The sequence below is a fragment of the Salmo salar genome, chromosome 10 (genome assembly GCF_965601325.2).
Source record: "Salmo salar chromosome 10, fSalSal1, whole genome shotgun sequence".
Lineage (NCBI taxonomy): Eukaryota > Metazoa > Chordata > Actinopteri > Salmoniformes > Salmonidae > Salmo > Salmo salar.
In genome coordinates, this window is record NC_138300.1 from 27,327,028 (window position 1) to 27,347,066 (window position 20,039).

The following is a 20,039-nucleotide window of genomic DNA, read 5'->3' on the forward strand; positions in this document are numbered from 1 at the left end:
TTCATATCGTGTCTGAAACTATGGTTTTGGCATAGTGTATGGAAATGCATAACAATTGACAATAAATATTTGATATGAACTACTTAAATGGCTTGTACTTTCCCTTTAACCTCAACAGAACCAACAAGAAGAAATACCAACAGATCATGACAGAAAAAGCAGCCATTGGTGCTGGCAAGAAGAATAAGTTCAGAAAGTGAGTGACTGAGTAATGTTTGTATACAATGCAGTCATGGCTGTATTGAGACCATTATATGTTAATGCCTGATTGAAACCTGTTAAACACATACAGTACCATTTTTAAAGTGTCTGAGTGTCGATGCATCTATTAAATGTTTTATAAACATGAACGAATTATGTATCAACAGATTTTATGACTTTGTAATTCAAAGGTTTTTATCTTCACATTTTTGAGAAACAATTAAGTACCTTACTGTGATTGTTTTATTTTTTTGTATAATTTTAATTGAAATCAAATCTCTTCATAGCAAAGAGCAATTTCTCAAGCAATAATTGTCAGACTACTCGCAGACAATCCTAGGGGGAAAATTGAAAACTAGCTGTTATTGGCAGATTTGGAACTATCAACTAATTTACCGCCTGGCAGGCCAAAACTCCATCCCAACAAAACAGGCTGAAATGTATTTTCATACAGCACGCACTAAGGGTATTATCACAATTTCATTCCAAATGCATAGTGTGGATATATACTCAACAAAATATAAACGCAACATGTAACAAATTTCATAGATTTTTACTGAGTTCAATTAATAAGGCCCTAATCTATGGATTTCACATGACTGGGAATCCTTTAGCCACAGACACCGTTAAAAGAATGGGCCTCAGGATCTCGTCACGGTATTTTTGTGCATCCAAATTGCCATCGATAAAATGCAAGTGTCATTAGCTTATGCCAGCCCATACCATAATACCACTGCCACCATGGGGCACTCCTCAATGTTGACGTCAGCAAACCGCTCGCCAACACCATGTTGAGGCCGGCTGGACGTACTACCAAATTCTCTAAAATGACATTGGAGACGGCTTACGGTAGAGAAATTAACAAATTCTCTGGCAACAGCTCTGGTGGACATTCCTGCAGTCAGCATGCCAATTGCACGCTCCCTCAACTTGAGACATCTGTGGCATTGTTGTGACAACTCCATTTTAGTGGCCTTTTGTCCCCAGTGTAATGATCATGCTGTTTAGTCAGCTGCTGGATGGCTTATCTTGGCAAAGGAGAAATGCTTAACATTTGAGAGAAACAAGCTTTTTGTGCATATGGAACATTTCTGGATTCTTTAATTTCAGCTCATGAAACATGGGACCAACACTTTACATGTTGCATTTTTGTTCAGTATATGAAACACGTTTGACTGCACTGGGCCTTTTTACATTAATTGCCATAAACAATGGAAATCAAGATTTCAAATATATTATGCATAGCCACCATTACTATACTTGTTAGGAGTTTCCCCATTTAGTATACTTAAGTCAAGCTGAAGAGGCTTTGGACTGAAGTGCCAAGAAACACTGCTTGGGAACTATTCATACTTTCCCCTGACATATCCAATATGAATTGATATTTTAGGATGACCGGACATACTTAGTTCAAGCACTCATTTTTTCAACTTTCCAATGATTTATTGAACAAAACCACCTTAAGCCATTGGTCTACTGTACTTTGTCTTCATCCTGATAAGCCAATTGAGTTGAATGGGCTGCATTGTGCCCAAAGGGACTGTTTTACAAAAGCTATTCTCCGCAACCCTTTCCATTATGTGTATATTTGCTGGAACATGAAACAGATTTTTTTGTTGTCTGAGGGTACAAATCCACATAAAGAGATCAAATGAATTAACATCTGCTCAACCAGTTTCTACCCAGAGAATGAGTACACCAAATCCACAAGATAGACAGGAAAGACATTTAAAAAAGTACAGTCATTAAATCAGTTTAGATACATTCTTAGTACTAAAATATGTACAATTGGAAATAGTGCACACATGTAACCCTATAAATGAGCTAAAATCAGTGTCACCAGGGCACATATGACAAAGCTTTGGTTATAGTATAGCACAGGGTCAGTGTTCCTTCATCTTAGCAATCAAGTACCACCACAGTCATAATTGGAACCCAGCCAGGTGTCTGAAGCAATAATAGTGTAGGTCTCAGGTGGTGCTCAAGGCCCTCCTGTACATGTTCTTGTAGATGAGTCCCAGACTGTCCTCAAACACAGCCCTGTGGGGTTTCCCTGTGTAGCAGGCAACCTGACTGCTCCAGAATGTCCCATTGTCCAGGTGGACAGATGTCTCTCCAGGAGTGTCCCTGCAGCAGGAGGACATCAGAAAAGGCCTCAGGTTAAGAACATTAATGCTACAGTATAGGTCATTAATGCACATTGTTCTAATTATTGTTCGAAGATAACTAACGTACAAATAATACTGGATTAATTGCTACATAAATATATATTGTCAAAACAGTGGAAAGATGGTCTGTGGGAAAACTTTCTGGTTATTATGATGACGAAGATTTCAGTGATTAGGTGTTTCAAAGTATTATGACAGGCCTAGAGTGTGTACCTGTCCTGGAAGGCCTGGCTATCACATAAAGAGTCTTCGGCTAAGCGGGGGCCTCCGCTCTCCTGTGAACACCCATCCTCGTCCTGAAAATATACAAATATTTTGTTTGTTACTATTATTGAGCGTTACTGAAAAGATTAACTAATTATGCACTCCAAGTGTGTGACATGACATTAGCGAATCAATCAATTGCACAAACCCCAAAAATATAGCACTGTTTACTATAATTCAAAATATCCTATTTAAAGTCAAGCTCTTTTAGTTGTTTGATTTCATTCTCTTAAGTAAATCCCCCTCAATGTTTCCTTTTCATTATGTGTGGATTAAGCATCTCTTCCTCTTGAAGCTCTGCTTCAGTCATGTAGCTGTTGGCACCATGCTGAGGCGCCTTGGTACCTTCTCTCTTTTTGTGCTGGAGAAGATGAGCCCTTAACAGAAGCTTACTGCCTGAAGATCTCCCACCCACAGAACCCCGTCTCCCTTTTATTTCATAGCCGCTTTCAGACAGCTTTAGGGTAATTAAACAGATTTCCCTTTGGTTTCGCCATCAGGATATTTCAAACAGCAAAGGGTGGGAAGTGATACGTCTTATTAACAACACCTGCCAACTCGACAGCTTTTCCCATTTGAGGTAAACCGAGCCGAACAGGTATTTCAAGGCTTTAAATTTAAATGAAAATGGGGAACAAAAATGTAGAGGTGAGAGGAAGTTCAGCTCACCAAATGAGTAAAATCAAAGTGTGCCTAGACAAAGATGTAGTGCAGAACTAATGTTCCATAACATGCATATTAATCTTCATAACCAACAGAAGTGTTCCAAGCTCCATATTATAAATGCGTCTTAGGCATTGATCTGTCAATATCAGTAGGGGCCTATACTTTGTCTATCCTAAAAGGTCATACATTACTCACAAAGTGTAGTTTCCTGTCAGTAGAATGGGTGTGGAGAATCTTCTGGACTCGACTGTGGATCTCCTTAGATGGACTGGACTCACTACTATGGAACCTAGAATAATGACATTACAGTCACATCCCCTTCACACAACAAAGTATGTAACATTATGGTAAGCAGGAAACAAAATCAAAATGTATCTACAATATTGTCCCCTTAACTCAAAAAAAGAAAATAATCTATGTTTTCTGAACAGCACTCCTTTTCTCCACTAGTCTGTGCTGTATGCCAAGGAAAGTCCTGGGATAAAAATATCAGTGGATATAAAACAGGCATAAAACATGTAGACAAAAGACGTACCACAATAAAAAGCTAAATGTACCCACTGTAGCATGTAGGTAACTACTCTATATTATTGAGGCTTTGAATGTTTCACATTTCTTTGAATTCAACTCTTCTAAAAGAGTGTGATTGGATTCTGTGTTCCGATCCTAAACGGTGGTATGTCAACAGTGACAATACTGTCTATTAGTCTAGGGACAGACTTATTTTTTTAGTACAACATAAAAGTATTGCTGTCCGTAACTGGAAAAAGGGCCATATAAAATAAGAGGCTTACAAAAGACAAAGTAAATACTTCTAAGTCCTGTATTACTTCCAATTCACATCTGATTGGTAAGGGAGACGTGCTGTCTTGCCATTTGGTGCTGCTTTTATCTTTAATCAGCTAAATGTAGTCGCTGCTTCAGACAGATAGTCATAAAGGACAAACCATCACAACATAAATAGACTGAGGATGGAGGGCAAAGTTGATGTAAGGATCTATCATTTGCTTTTCCATCAAAGACTTCCATAAGACGTGCTCCTTCTCCTGTTGTTGGAATCTACAAAGCCCAGCTTAATCTCCAGCACTGTGACTTCTGTCGCGTTTTCAATTGAGGGAAGCATCATTCATTTCCTACAATTTACTTTCCAGTTTAAAATTGCCTATTGATTTTAATGTTTACTTATGAACTGAAAAAAGGGAGGTGGCGTAACAAACAACCAAACATTTGTTGGTTTAGCTCGCAGCTGTTCGATCAATGACAGGGTCTCTCAGAATTTATTAAAGTGTGCGTCAGGTCAAATGCATTCGGTCTCGCTGAAACACAATCAATACCATTTTCCCTTGTTTTCTCAGGGATCCTTTTTTTCTTTTAAGTAATGAACAAACATGACAAGACATCAGATCCTGTCATTTGAGAGAGGGGGATATTCATCTTGGCTGTCGAGTGTTATCAAAATAAAGATTACAAGTACAAAGTCTGTTGTATCTGGCCAGGTTCTCATGAGGTCCAAATTGTCAATACCATATAATTGGAAATATGGGAGAGGTAGTTTCTCCCGCAATCCTTTCAACATCTGAGCAAACACAAATAGCTTAGCCCCAAGCATGACAAAGTCTAGTCAAATTCTACCAAAAACGTATTTTCTTCCCCTTTTTACTCATCTGGGAGAAAAACCATAGAGATTTCAAGCTAAAGAAGATACCCAATGACACACAGCTTCAGATCTTGTCATTGGTGATCTGCACAAACTACTAGGGGGACGGAAGAGACAAAACACCAAGTCATTAGCAGGAACTTTAATTATGCTCCTGATTATCTAACTTTATCTCAGGAGTACGTTTGTGTGGGAAACTAAAATAGCAAAAACCCCACAGGAGGCCAGGACAGAAAAATACGTGTTGAACTGTGTTCCAGTAGCGGGTGTGTTGTTACCGCTCTCTGAGGGAGGAGCGGCTGAGCAGGGGACTCATCGGGCCACACACTGGGGTAGAGGACTGGGCAGCCAGGGCTGACCGGGCCTTCCTGACTGTGGTCCTGGAACAGTCCTGTCTGGAAGACTTCCCTGGTGATTTCTGAGTCTTCAGACAGCCAGTGCCTACCTGGAGAAAGACAAGAAGACCTATGATCAGCACTGTTGAACACACTGAATTATCTCTCCTAAAAAGCCCAGTGCAGTCAAAAACGTGATTTTTCTGTGTTTTATATACATTTCCACACTACGAGGTTGTGAAATTGCAAAAAATTATGATTATACCCCTTTTGACTACGAGCTGTTTGAAAATATGTCCTGAAATTTCAGCCTGTTTAGGTGGGATGGACTTTTGGCCTACCTGTTGACATCACCAGGTGGTAAATTAGTTAATAGGCCAAGAAGCGAGTTCCAAACCTCCCTGCCAATAACAGCTAGTTTTCCCCTCCCCACTCAGACCACTCCCAGAAAAGTCCTTGCAAAATTCTTATTTGAGAAATTGCTCTTTGCTAAGAAGCTATTTTTGTTTCTTTGTGACCATTTTAATTTAAAAACAATCCCAATAAGGTACTTAATTGTTACCCAGAAATTATTTGATATTGAGATAAAAACAGCTGCATTGGACCTTTAATAACAAGACATGCAGTATTTGAAATACTATTCATTTCCATTCTTTCAAGCACCAAATAATTAATGTAATGTTTATTATTCATGTGATATTGTCTTTCATGTGTTATATATATATTCAATATATTGACTTACTTTAACAGGCTTTGGTCTATAGCTGCCAAGGAGAGAGGAATCTAAGGAGAAAATAAGAACAGTACTGTACCATATAGTGCAAAAGTTGTAATCTATAAGTTAGTCAGGTATATCAAAAAATACAATGTATTTACATCCACCAACACAGATACTGCTACACATAATTACTCACCTCCTAAGGGGTCTAGAGCAAAGCTGGTGGACCTGCTGTGGGGAAGGCTTATTTTAGAGGAGAGACGAGATGAAGGAGTCTCGATCATGGAGACACGCCGAGTACTGGTGACCTGTAGCATATAAAAGACAAAACAATCAGCTAAAGTCAGTCATTATTAGAGTAATAATAGAGGTGCTAACCAAGCAGCATGTAATGACACGCAGGGAGCTCATTTCTCCTGCTATATTTAGATCTTTCATTCCAGAGTTAATCACTCTATATAAAGACTATAAAAAAAGGTTAAACCAAAGAGAGAAACTTTTGAAGGCTGACCAACACCACTAACTCAACCTCTATTCAGGTACTGATGTGTCTACTGAACCCCACACTCTTCAATTAAACATGAATATCATCACACGCACTGAAGAAATTAGCTATTTGCTTCCACATACAGTACGTGCGCAGTGCAGGCTTTAAACACACATTGATAATGCATTCAGTGCGGGGCTCAGCTACTTCAATAGGTAACTATTTGTTAATCAAGGTCTGACTCTTAATTACCTAGGTTAATTGTAGCCCCGGGATTTCCTCTGTTAAAACGCTCCCTTTTTAAAGGCTGCATTGCTGGAAAATGCCACACTGATATCACAGCTAAATCCCAATCTTAACTTTAATGACATGACAGCTTTGATATTTACACCTCAGGACTGGATGTTATTTAAATGAACAATCAAACAGAAACAGGAGGAGCCAGTGAAAGGCCTTCCAGTTGTTCTCAATCCATGCCCAGGGGCTTGGAATCTATTGGGTTTGATCATAGCAATAACCTCCCCATGAAAAGATATCCATATCCTTCAATCCTGGTACATCTACAATGTTTGCAGCAAACAAGGGCAAACTATTTATACTTACAGCGATCCTTAAAGAAAGAGTGAAATAAGTGCTGATGGAATAGCCTAACTGAGAAGTAAGATAATAGGACATTGAAAACTGGGCTATATATCTACACACATAGACAAACACAGTCAGAGAGCAAGAGAAATAAACACCAACCACAAAGGGGATCTGGGCCTCTGTTTCCTTCTTGAAATTGTAGGGCCCAAGTTGGAGGTAGCTGAGTCTCTGCCTGGCCTCCTCAGACAGTTGACACATCCTGCGGTGGGTGTAGGGAGAGAGAGCACGGGCCTGGGAGGCCACAGTGGGCTGCTCATAACCACTGGATTGACCAATCAGACTCAGATCCTTCCCTTTCAGCGTCTGTCTAGGGCTCCCGACAGCCTCTCTGACTGGTCTACGCCTCGCTGGGGACTGTTTGGCTGGGGATGGTCTACAATACGGCTGCAAAGGGAGAGGCAACAGGTTGGAGTCCACAAGAATCATGTGACCACAACTGCAACTAGGCTGTATACTGCAATTGCATAAATAAGCTACTTTTTGATATTTCAAATATTGTGGTTGATTTGTTTGTTTGTTGATAAAACATACAGTTCAATCAGAAAGTTCAGACCCCTTCAATTTTTCCACTTTGTTACAGCCTTATTCTAAAATGTATTCAAATTCCCTTTTTTCCCCTCATCAATCTACACACAGCACCCCATAATTACAAAGAAAAAACAGGTTTGTAGACATTTTTGTTAATGTATTACAAATAAAAAAAACAGAAACCTTATTTACATAAGTATTCAGACACTTTGCTATGAGACTCGAAACTGAGCTCAGGTGCTTCCTGGTTCCATTGATCATCCTTGAGATGTTTCTACAAACTTGATTGGAGTCCACCTGTGGTAAATTCAATTGATTGGACATGATTTGGAAAGGCACACATCTGTCTATAAGGTCCCACAGTTGACAGTGCATGTCAGAGCAAAAACCAAGCCATGAGGTCGAAGGAATTGTCCACAGAGCTCCGAGACAGGATTGTGTCGAGACACCGATCTAGGGAAGGGTATCAAAACATTTATGCAGCATTGAAGGTTCCCAAGAACACAGTGGCCTCCATTCTTAAATAGAAGAAGTATGGAACTATCAACACTATTCCTAGAGCTGAGCAATTGGGGGAGAAGGGCCTTGGTCAGGGAGGTGACCAAGAACCCAATGGTCACTCTTGACAGAGATCCAGAGTTCTTCTGTGGAGATGGGAGAACCTTCCAGAATTACAAACATCTCTGCAGCACTCCACCAATATGGCCTTTATTGTAGAGTGGCCAGACAGAAGCTGCTCCTCAGTAAAAGGCACGACAGCCCGCTTGGAGTTTGCCAAAAGGCACCTAAATGACTCTCAGGTCTGATGAAACCAAGATTGAAGTCTTTGGCCTGAATACCAAGCGTCACGTCTGGAGGAAACCAGGCACCACTCATCACCTGGCCAATACCATCCCTACGGTGAAGCATGGTGGTGGTAGCATCATGCTGTGGGGATGTTATTCAGCAGTAGGGACTGGGAGACTAGTCAGGATGGGGGGAAAGCTGAAGGGAACAAAGTACTGAGAAATCCTTGATGAAAAGCGCTCTGGAGCAGGTTAGGACCTCAGACTGGGGTGAAGGTTCACCTTCCAACAGGACAAAGACCCTAAGCACAGAGCAAAGACAATGTAGGAGTGGCTTCGGGACAAGTCTCTGAATGTACTAGAGTGGTCCAGCCAGAGCCCGGACTTGAACCCGATCTAACATATTTTGAGAGACCTGAAAATAGCTGTACAGTGACGCTTCCCATCCAACCTGAGAGCTTGAGAGGATCCACAGAAAAGAATGGGAGAAACTCTCCAAATACAGGTGTGCCAAGCTTGTAGCGTCATTGCCAAGAATACTCAAGGCTGTAATCACTGCCAAAGGTGATTCAACTAAGTACTGAGTAAAGGGTCTGAATACTTATGTAAATGTAATTTCAGTTTATTATTTTTAATACATTTGCAGAAATATTTTAAAAAACCATTTTTGCTTTGTCATTATGGGGTATTGTGTGTCGATTGGTGAGGGAAAAAAAACAATTGAATCCATTTTAGAATAAGGCTGTAACAAAATGTGGAAAAAGTGAATACTTTCCCAATGCACTGTAGTTATGTGGATTTAAAAGCATAGGCCAAGCATACTATATCTAACCAGATATTAAGGATGTAATGATTCACCAATATACATTGGTTCAAATGTTTAAGAAAGGAGTACATCAGTCTGCGGGAGCCCAAACTGTCCAAAAATGAAGAATGAATCGGTCAGAAAACTGATTCAAACGTTACATAGCCGGTTCACTAATGTTTTTTACTCATTGTTTAATTCAGAAAATACCTCTTATCTGTTGTGACCGAATTGAGGCATCCCTTCTTTCAGTTCAGTAGCCTAACTTTTATGCATGTAACTGCATATGACTGTCAGTTAAACCTCTTTAGGGGACCTGCGTGGTTCTGGTACCGACCGACATTTTTCGCTTCTAAATCGATCAATGGATACTGTAGATCAAAATGGCTTACCGCCTGGCCCTGGATCCCATGGACACGTAGGATATGAAATCTGAAATCACTTCAAGCTGGGATTTCCCTCCTACCATTTCATTCGTTCTTCATTGTACATCAACTCCTGGTTGAACCCTACATCACAGCCACGGACAAAGCACATGCCTGCAATCTTTACATCATAGCACAACAGGAGAGAGTGGCCAGCAGCATACCACCCTGCATACCACTGCTGGTTTGCCTCGGAAGCTAGAGCAGTGATTGGGGACATTGCCCTGTGTAGGATGCAGTCTTTCGTCTGGGACGTTAAACGGGTGTCCTGACTCTCTGTGGTCACTTAAGATCCCATGGCACTTAAGAGTAGAGGTGTTAACCCTGGTGTCTTGGCTAAATTCCCAATCTGGCCCTCATACCATCACAGCCACCTAATCCTCCCCAGCTTCCAATTGGCTCATTCATCCCCCCTCCTCTCCCTTGTAACTATTCCCCAGGTCGTTGCTGTAAATGAGAATGTGTTCTCAGTCAACTTACCTGGTAAAATACGGGTTAATAATAAAAATTGTAGTTTCATCACAGTAGCACATTCAGAGATCAATTTATAGCCATTCATCTAAAATAATTCATAGATTTTAAGCAAAAAACACTTTCCGTTTGTCATAGATTAATATGAGATGAAAGGTGAGTTCCTAACGAGTTCAGGAAGCCAAGCAAGAGCTCTGAGACATTCACAGCGAAGGGGGCAGATGTTTTGATCAAGAGAGACCTTTTGAAAATATACCCATTTTCTCTAACACTAAACATAAATGTATTTTACAGTTAAGGTGAAATCTTAGCAATTTTATCACTTGATTATGCTATATGTAGAAAGCTTGTCATTTCAAGCCTCATACAGTTTTGTTGAATAGGAAATACATAAGATTTCATATTTGTACTGTGTACTTGAGCCCTTGTTCTCAAAAGTGACTTCACCACCAATTTATAACTTATTTTTACCAGAAAGGTGAGATTTTAACCTTTGAGTATGCAGAATTACTAGTTATTGATTATGGCCCTCTAATGATAAATAAGTACTTTTGGGGATTACGTTGATTACATTTAACTGGTTAACAACTACGCAGTGTGGGAGACAGCTGCTCAGATTAACGAGAGGTAGGCCTATCCCTGTTCTAGTAGGCTATTTGTACATCTGCACGACACCTTCAGCATTCAGATGCTTGTAAAATGTATTTCGCAATGTCAAATCATAGGCTTTAGTAGTTGAGTGACCTCCAATGTAATTTGCTGGGTCATTGTTACCAAATGCCCTGTAGAAAATTGGGTTTTAGCCTACCGGAGTGGACACAGCTAACATCCAGCTGCTGATTGAAAACCCCAATCATTCAGATTTTATTTAGACTGTTCACCATAAATAATTAGTTTTGGTCATTTTGCTTTAAAACAGTCAAGTGTATATTTGGTCATTTCTACATGAACAGTGTAATTTCATAAAGGAAAGCAATCATTGTTGTGAGCCGTGCATGGTCACATTCATTATCAGAGTGGGAGAAGCTCTCCTTAAAGTTCCAAACCATTCACTTTTGAGACGGGTAAAAAAAAAAAGCTGCTTTATATTGAATGCCATGCTACTTTCTAAAGATAATTATTGATACAGTACTAGCTCAAAACTATTTTTATCTGCAAAAATGACAAGTTAATCAGTAGGTGATGGTGATTTCAGATAAAGTGGGGGGCCAAAAAGCTATATTGCTATATTATAAAAAATGTGATTCCCTCCATTAAAACTACGCAACGTAAATAACACCTCTGTGCTTGGATATCACCTTGGTTGCAAAATGTCTTCAATGATTCTAATGGTCGCTAACAACATAATTCTGAGAAGCAATATCTTAGTTCCTGTGGGCAATGCCCAGATAAATACACTTAAAAAAAAAAAATTGATGGCCAGCTTCAGACTAATAATAGCATTACACGGTTGTATAATAAATATAATTGAAATGCTAATTGGGACATCCTGGCATATTACATTTTTAGGAAATGGAATAAATAAATCCTGATCGAGATTGCCATTTGGAGTGGACCGATAATGAAATGAAACTAAGTCATTTTTCCCCCAATTATTTTCTCTCTTTTTTGGTTAAACACAAAAGGCCCATTTTCCACCAAGAGTTATGCTTGTCTGATGTGATTAGTGGGCCTGGTGGTATTGGTAATGGGTGATAAAGCAGGGTGTCCTTGAAACAACAAAGCCTGAGCCACAAGTAGCTTATAAAACAAGAAACGAGACCCATTCAAACAGATGCAAATCATGTCGAGAAAACCAATTTAAAAAGAATGCCATGTCAAGTCCACACCATGAGACTTCACAAAGAGTGACATGCACACAAACACGGACAAAAAAGGAGTGACAACAGTGGAAATAGACAAGACAGCTGTCTGAGAGACTAGATACAAGAGACAGAGGGAGAAGAGAATTACTAAATTCTCCATTACAGGGCAGGACATTTTAAAGGGTTCCTATTGTAAAAGTGGAAAAGAGGAGCCTTAGTGCATTACTCAACCTGCCAGGGTAATGAGAATCCTGAGTATCCATTAGCATCATATGAAGAAAGGCTAAAGGCAGCATCAATGATGCTTCTCCCTATCACTTTACTCTGATTCACATCTCCTTGGGGGTCACGACAGAATACCTACACCCATCCAAATCCAGCCATTTTGTCAATAATGCCCATTAAAATAAATGGCTCTGGTAACAGCACCTGGAGAATGGTCCTACATTTCACAACACTGACTTGATAGATAATACTCAAAGGCCTGAGGTTTGTAATTTGTTATTGGAACAATAACAAATTCTTTTTTTTGGTCTGACTCTGCAGGGGCTTTTAAGTTCTCAGGGAAAATGGATGACTACCTTGCTCTCGCTCTCCTGCAGTCTGTCTGCCAAATACCCCTTTAAAGCATAGCCATCAGAGCGGATTACACTAGCAAAATTGATAGCACCCGTTATGAAACACAAATCCTGAAAGGAGCTGCAAATCTTCAGTTTGAAAAGTGAATGGAAATATTATGCAACTGAGCACAACTTGCCCTTTAAATCCAAAGGACACAGTGAGGAGAAGCCAGGTGAGAACAACGGATATGAACGCTGATTGACTGGCTGTTCCTCTAAACAAAGCACAAAAAGACACCAGAAACCGGGATATCAATTCCACTGATCTGCTTCTCTATAATTAACTTCACAAGGAGAGGATACCTTTAAATGTGCTGCTAAACTACCGGGATGTCAGTAGCCACGGCAACAAAATAGGTATATGATGGAAAGTGACTAGAATGATAGAAAAAGCCATTCTGTAGAAGTCCAGAAATAATTAGTCAATGTCAAACTAGGGTGATTATTGAGCTCTTATGTGTGCCACGATCAACCTCTGCCTTTAGCTGTTAAAGGTACCAATGTTGATATAGTAGCACTATACATTATTAGCCTGTGTTTGTATTTTTCAACTACGTGTTTTATCAAGGACATACAAATCTGAATGATAACATGTAAAGCAATTTACATATGATTTAACAAGACAAGAGTCTTGACGGGTGTAAGGATAATTGATACATGTTTATGCATGTTCAGCTCACAAAATATGGAGCCTACCGTACAATACAATACAATACAATATAGGCTGTAAACCTAAACTGACTATACAAAATATGTTAGGTAGTACTCCCACCGTTAAGGAAGCCTATAATGAATCAATTATTGTGTACTTTTGAATCAATTCAAAAGTACACAAGAGCAAAGATAACAGGACATATGCTATAAGACATGCTTTAAAACCAAATAACAATTTAGATCACTGTCTTGTCTGGAAATGAGAAACCCTCAGCTCCTTCCTCTTAACTATGGCTGTCTGGGTATCATTCAAATCTCTCAGCTGAACACAATTCATTATGAACATGGAAACACTGGGCGTGATGAGGGCAGTAAGGAGAGGACACACACTTACAGGGGAGGCAGGCTGAGGCTGGATATCTTTCCCATCACATTCCTCAATGACGGACATGGTTGCAAACTCCACTTTAGGAGATATTCCCTGAGGGGACAGTAGAAAACAAAAGCCTTTAACAAGGAGCTGGAAACCCAACCAGAGAGTGACTTCAGATAACACATCACTTGCAAGATCAATTTGAAAACACAAAATCTACAATCATTGCGTTCTCAAGAAAACAAAATGAAAGGAAATTGGCTTTGGAGATGTTTAACATATGACAAAGCATGTGGAGGAGGTGGTGCACCCACAGGGAAACAGATAGATCTCCTCATCAGCATCTCTCTCTCGGGACCCCCGGCTCTAGGTGTCAGCTTGGGGCCTGGATAGAGGAATTCTCTGGTGTTCTCTTCAATAGTGGCCAAAATATCTCCCTCTAAAACCACAGAGCAATATATAGCTTAAAGTAATACTCCACACAATAACTATTAGTCCATTGTTGATATAGTCCCAAAATGTTTTGCATGTCAGCAATCAAGTTTTAAAGATATAACTTTCAAAATACAGAAGGTATGATGCATTTTTTGCATCATATGATGCTGCGTTTTGCATCATATGATGCATCATACCGGCTGTATTTCGAAAGTTATATATCTTCAAAATTTCATTGCTGACATGCAAAAACATTTTGGGACTATATCAACAATGGGCTAATGAAAGAAATACAAAAAGATATGCTGAACAAAAATGTAAATGCAACCATTTCAAAGATTTTGCTGAGTTACAGTTCATATAAGGAAATCAGTCAATTGAAATAAATTCATTAGGCCCTAATCTATGTATTTCACATGACTGGGCTGGGGAGCAACCATGGGTGGGCATAGGCCCACCCACAGGGGAACCACCCCCAACCCCTCAGACAATCCCGCAGGTGAACAAGACAGATGTGGAGGTCCTGGGCTGGTGTGGTTACACGTGGTCTGCACCTGTGTAATGATCATGCTGTTTAATCAGTTTCTTGATATGCCACACCTGTCAGGTGGATGGATTATCTTGACAAAGGATAAAATGCTCACTAACAAAGATGTAAACAAATTTGTACACAACATTTGAGAGAAAATCTTTTTGTGCATATGGAACATTTCTGGGATCTTTTATTTCAGCTCATGAAACCAGCACTTTACATGTTGCGTTTATATTTTTGTTTAGTGAAGTTTTTGGTATTTGTTTCATTAGTCCATTGTTCTATGTACTGTATAGCCATGCTAATTTACAACAGGGAATATACACTGAGTATACAAAACATTAGGAACACCTTTCTAATATTGAGTTGCACCCCTGCAGAACTGCCTCAATTCGTCGGGGCATGAACTCTACAAGGTGCCGAAAGCGTTCCGCAGGTGGTCTTAATGTTTTGTTTACTCAGTGTAGGTAGTGTGAAAAAAATAAGTCAAGAGATGTTTTGTAAACAGGTTACTTTTAGAAATGATGAAATGCATGTCCCTATCATGCTTAAAAACCAGGAACTGTTAAGACATTTCATTTTTTTCTTCTGGAAAGTCATACCTGGAGGCACAAGCTGAATCAGTTCAAAGGATGTTGTGTCAGCTATGGGAAGATAGCAGAGACAGAAGATATTTTATGTTATAAAATTATATCACAAAAAGGCTCAAAATGAGAAATGACTACCTTCAAGGAGGTCCACAATGTGACCTGGGTCAGCAGCTCCTGTGAACGTCTTCAGATGGAGATAAAGAACATATGAAAGCAAGTTTGAGGGTGACAACATTATTGTTTTGTGTTGCTGTAAGCAATGTTGTGGGTCGGGGTATAGTGTGTGTTTTCTATCCTTCTTACCTTCACAAATACCATGTTCTCATGGAATAGAAGAGGGAATGCAGGCGGCAGACAGAGAGTCTTCTTGAACTGTCCCATGACGCAGACGCTCAGGTATATGTCTTCCTGATTGGGTAACACAACCCCTGGACAAGTAATCTGTAATCAAACAAATAAATTGTAGATCGTTACTGGGCTAGATAGCAATTGCTTACTTTGTGCAACAAGTTGCTACTGTAGCTCGTAGCTATTATTAGCTAACGTTAAAAGTGGCCTGGCAAGCCTAACGTTATTGATCTAGCTATTTTGCTAGGGAGTTCACTTTTGTGCAAAGTAGGAGCAGTTGGCTGCAGTAGTTTTGGGCATTTGTGTGTGTATATTGATGGTTGGAAGATGGATAGCAAGCTAACGTTTGCTAGCGAAGATTATTGAGTGGGTGGTTTTGGGTTAGCTAGCTAGCGTTAGCCTAGCTAGCTCATTTGCGAATATATTATTAGCATTATGGATCAAGTAAAAACTTAGTGAGAGAAAATAACATATCAGGTTGTACTTACAGCTTGGATTTTAATTTTCACGGTGCATTTCAGAGCTTTCTGCGACATTTTAGAGGAGGAGCGCTTTTTCTTTTGTGGTGTCAACCCACCCATTTTCAAACGTCGTTGTCATAACTACCAAACACTAACAGGGAGCGGAGAGATTCTTCTTCTTCTTCTTCCTCCTCCACCTCCTCCTCCTCCTCTTCTTCTTCTTTGGGATTTTAAGGCGGTTAGCATATAATATGTTGCATTACTGCCACCAACGGGAGTATAGTATACATCCATTATACTTTCTGATACAAAATGGGAAAAGCAAAAACTAAAAACGAACAAAAAATATACAGTACCAGTCAAAAGTTTGGGCACACCTACTCATTCAAGGGTTTTTCTTTATTTTGACTATTTTCTACACTGGAGAATAATAGTGAAGACATCAAAACTAGGAAATAACACATATGGTATCATGTAGTAACCAAAAAAGTGTTAAACAAATATATATTCGATTTTTTATACCCCAATTGGTAGTTACAGTCTTGTCTCATCTCTGCAACTTCCATACAGACTCAGGAGAGTCAAATGTCAAGAGCCGTGTGTCCTCTGAAACACAACCCAACCAAGCCGCACTGCTTCTTAACACAATGCCCACTTAGCCTGGAAGCCAGCCGCACCAATGTGTCAGAGGAAACACCATACACCTGGCAACTGTGTCAGTATGCACTGCACCCAGCCCACCACAGGAGTCTCTAGTGTGTGATGGGATAAGGACATCCCTGCCAGGACAAACCCTCCTCTAACCCAGACAATGCTGGGCCAATTGTGCACCACCCCATGGGTCTCCTGGTCACAGCAGGCTGCAACAGAGCCTGGACTTGAACCCAGACTCTCTAGTGGCACAGCTAGCACTGTGATGCACTGCGCCACTCAGGAGGCAAATATGTTTTATATTTGAGATTCTTCAAAGTAACCACCCTTTGCCTTGACAGCTTTGCATACTCTTGGCATTCTCTCAACTAGCTTCACCTGAAATGCTTTTCCAACTGGCTCCTGAGTGGCACAGTGGTTTAAGTCAGTGCATGAGGTGTCACTACAGTCTCTGGTTCAAATCCAGGCTATATCATATCTGGACGTGATTGGAAGTCTCAAAGAGCGGTGCACAATTGGCCCAGTTTCGTCCGGATTTGGCTGGGGTAGGCTGTCATTGTAAATAAGAATTTGTTCTTAACTGACTTGCCTAACTAAATATACTGCTAAAAAAAATAAAGGGAACACTTAAACAACACATCCTAGATCTGAATGAAAGAAATAATCTTATTAAATACTTTTTTCTTTACATAGTTGAATGTGCTGACAACAAAATCACACAAAAATAATCAATGGAAATCCAATTTATCAACCCATGGAGGTCTGGATTTGGAGTCACACTCAAAATTAAAGTGGAAAACCACACTACAGGCTGATCCAACTTTGATGTAATGTCCTTAAAACAAGTCAAAATTAGGCTCAGTAGTGTGTGTGGCCTCCACGTGCCTGTATGACCTCCCTACAATGCCTGGGCATGCTCCTGGACAGTCTGTGGTGCAACGTGGCGTTGGTGGATGGAGTGAGACATGATGTCCCAGATGTGCTCAATTGGATTCAGGTCTGGGGAACGGGCGGGCCAGTCCATAGCATCAATGCCTTCCTCTTGCAGGAACTGCTGACTGAGGTCTAGCATTGTCTTGCATTAGGAGGAACCCAGGGCCAACCGCACCAGCATATGGTCTCACAAGGGGTCTGAGGATCTCATCTCGGTACCTAATGGCAGTCAGGCTACCTCTGGCGAGCACTTGGAGGGCTGTGCGGCCCCCCAAAGAAATGCCACCCCACACCATGACTGACCCACCGCCAAACCGGTCATGCTGGAGGATGTTGCAGGCAGCAGAACGTTCTCCACGGCGTCTCCAGACTCTGTCACATGCTCAGTGTGAACCTGCTTTCATCTGTGAAGAGTACAGGGCACCAGTGGCAAATTTGCCAATCTTGGTGTTCTCTGGCAAATGCCAAACGTCCTGCACGGTGTTGAGCACAACCCCCACCTGTGGACGTCGGGCCCTCATACCACCCTCATGGAGTCTGTTTCTGACCGTTTGAGCAGACACATGCACATTTGTGGCCTGCTGGAGGTCATTTTGCAGGGCTCTGGCAGTGCTTCTCCTGCTCCTCCTTGCACAAAGGCGGAGGTAGCGGTCCTGCTGCTGGGTTGTTGCCCTCTTACGACCTCCTCCACATCTCCTGATGTACTGGCCTGTCTCCTGGTAGCGCCTCCATGCTCTGGACACTACGCTGACAGACACAGCAAACCTTCTTGCCACAGCTCGCATTGATGTGCCATCCTGGATGAGCTGCACTACCTGAGCCACTTGTGTGGGTTGTAGACTCCGTCTCATGCTACCACTAGAGTGAAAGCACTGCCAGCATTCAAAAGTGACCAAAACATCAGCCAGGAAGCATAGGAACTGAGAAGTGGTCTGTGGTCCCCACCTGCAGAACCACTCCTTTATTGGAGGTGTCTTGCTAATTGCCTATAATCTCCACCTGTTGTCTATTCCATTTGCACAACAGCATGTGAAATTTATTGTCAATCAGTGTTGCTTCCTAAGTGGACAGTTTGATTTCACAGAGGTGTGATTGACTTGGAGTTACATTGTTTTGTTTAAGTGTTCCCTTTATTTTTTTGAGCAGTGTATATTTAAAAAACAGTCTTGAAGGAGTTCCCACATATGCTGAGCACTTGGTGGCTGCTTTTCCTTCCCTCTGCGGTCCAACTCATCCCAAACCATCTCAATGGGGTTGAGGAGGCCAGGTCATCTGATGCAGCACTCCATCACTCATCTTCTTTGTCAAATAGCCCTTACACTGCCTGGAGGTGTGTTGGGTCATTGTACTGTTGAAAAACAAATTATAGTCCCACTAAGCGCAAACCAGATAGGATGGTGTGTCGCTGAAGAATGCTGTGATAGCCATGCTGGTTAAGTGTGCCTTGAATTCTAAATAAATCACAGACAGTGTCACCAGCAAAGCACCCCCACACCTCCTCCTCCATGCTTCATGGTGGGAACCACACATGCAGAGATCATCTGTTCACCTACTCTGCGTCTCACAAAGACACGGCAGTTGGAACCAAAAATCTCAAATTTGGACTCATCAGACCAAAGGACAGATTTCCACAGGTCTAATGTCCATTGCTCGCAGCAAAGCTACCATGAAGGCCTGATTCACGCAGTCTCCTCTGAAAAGTTGATGTTGAGATGTGTCTGTTATTTGAACTCTGTGAAGCATTTATTTGGGCTGCAAATTCTGAGGCTGCTAACTCTAATGAACTTATCCTCTGCAGTAGAGGTAACTCTGGGTCTTCCTTTCCTGTGGCGGTCCTAATAAGAGCCAGTTTCATCATAGCGTTTGCGACTACACTTGAAGAAACAAAGTTCTTGAAATGTTCCCGATTGACTGACCTTCATGTCATAAAGTAATGATGGACTGTCATTTCTCTTTGCTTATTTGAGCTGTTCTTACCATAATATGGACTTGGTCTATTGCCAAATAGGGCTATCTTCTGTATACCACCCCTACCTTGTCACAACACAACTGATTGGCTCAAACGCATTAAGAAGGAAAGAAATTCCACAAATGAACTTTTAACAAGGCACACCTGTTAACTGAAATGCATTCCAGGTGACTACCTCATGAAGCTGGTTGAGAGAATGCCAAGAGTGTGCAAAGCTGTCATCAAGGCAAAGGGTGGCTACTTTGAAGAATCTCAAATATAAAATATATTTTGATTTGTTTAACACTTTTGTGGTTAATACATGATTCCATATGTGTTATTTCATAGTTTTCATGTCTTCACTATTATTCTACAACGTAGAAAATAGTAAAACATAAAGAAAAACTCTGGAATGAGTAGGTATGTCCAAACTTTTGACTGGTACTGTATATACAAAAAAACACCCTTCCAACTAACCCTACACACTGTTCCTGCACCATGCAAATGGCTTGGGAGAAAGGGACACCACCACTC

General features: G+C 40.8%; 1 protein-coding gene across 2 annotated transcripts; it reads right to left on the reverse strand.

Moving 5' to 3' along the window:
* Positions 1 to 1,284: 1,284 nt before the first annotated feature.
* On the reverse strand, positions 1,285 to 16,196 carry spata6 (spermatogenesis associated 6). Of its 2 annotated transcripts, XM_014216613.3 has the most exons (13): positions 16,001 to 16,196; positions 15,468 to 15,605; positions 15,300 to 15,348; positions 15,177 to 15,218; positions 13,922 to 14,046; positions 13,629 to 13,715; positions 7,241 to 7,525; positions 6,206 to 6,317; positions 6,034 to 6,074; positions 5,235 to 5,401; positions 3,495 to 3,588; positions 2,583 to 2,665; positions 1,285 to 2,328 (listed from the first exon to the last, which is right to left on the reverse strand). In XM_014216613.3, the coding sequence occupies exons 1-13, from the start codon at positions 16,091 to 16,093 to the stop codon at positions 2,172 to 2,174; spliced, it is 1,473 nt and encodes a 490-aa protein (XP_014072088.2). In that variant the 5' UTR covers positions 16,094 to 16,196; the 3' UTR covers positions 1,285 to 2,171. The 2 variants fall into 2 exon arrangements, with proteins under 2 accessions (XP_014072088.2, XP_014072089.2); XM_014216614.3 differs by lacking the exon at positions 15,177 to 15,218 and having other exon boundaries at positions 16,001 to 16,162.
* Positions 16,197 to 20,039: the final 3,843 nt, after the last annotated feature.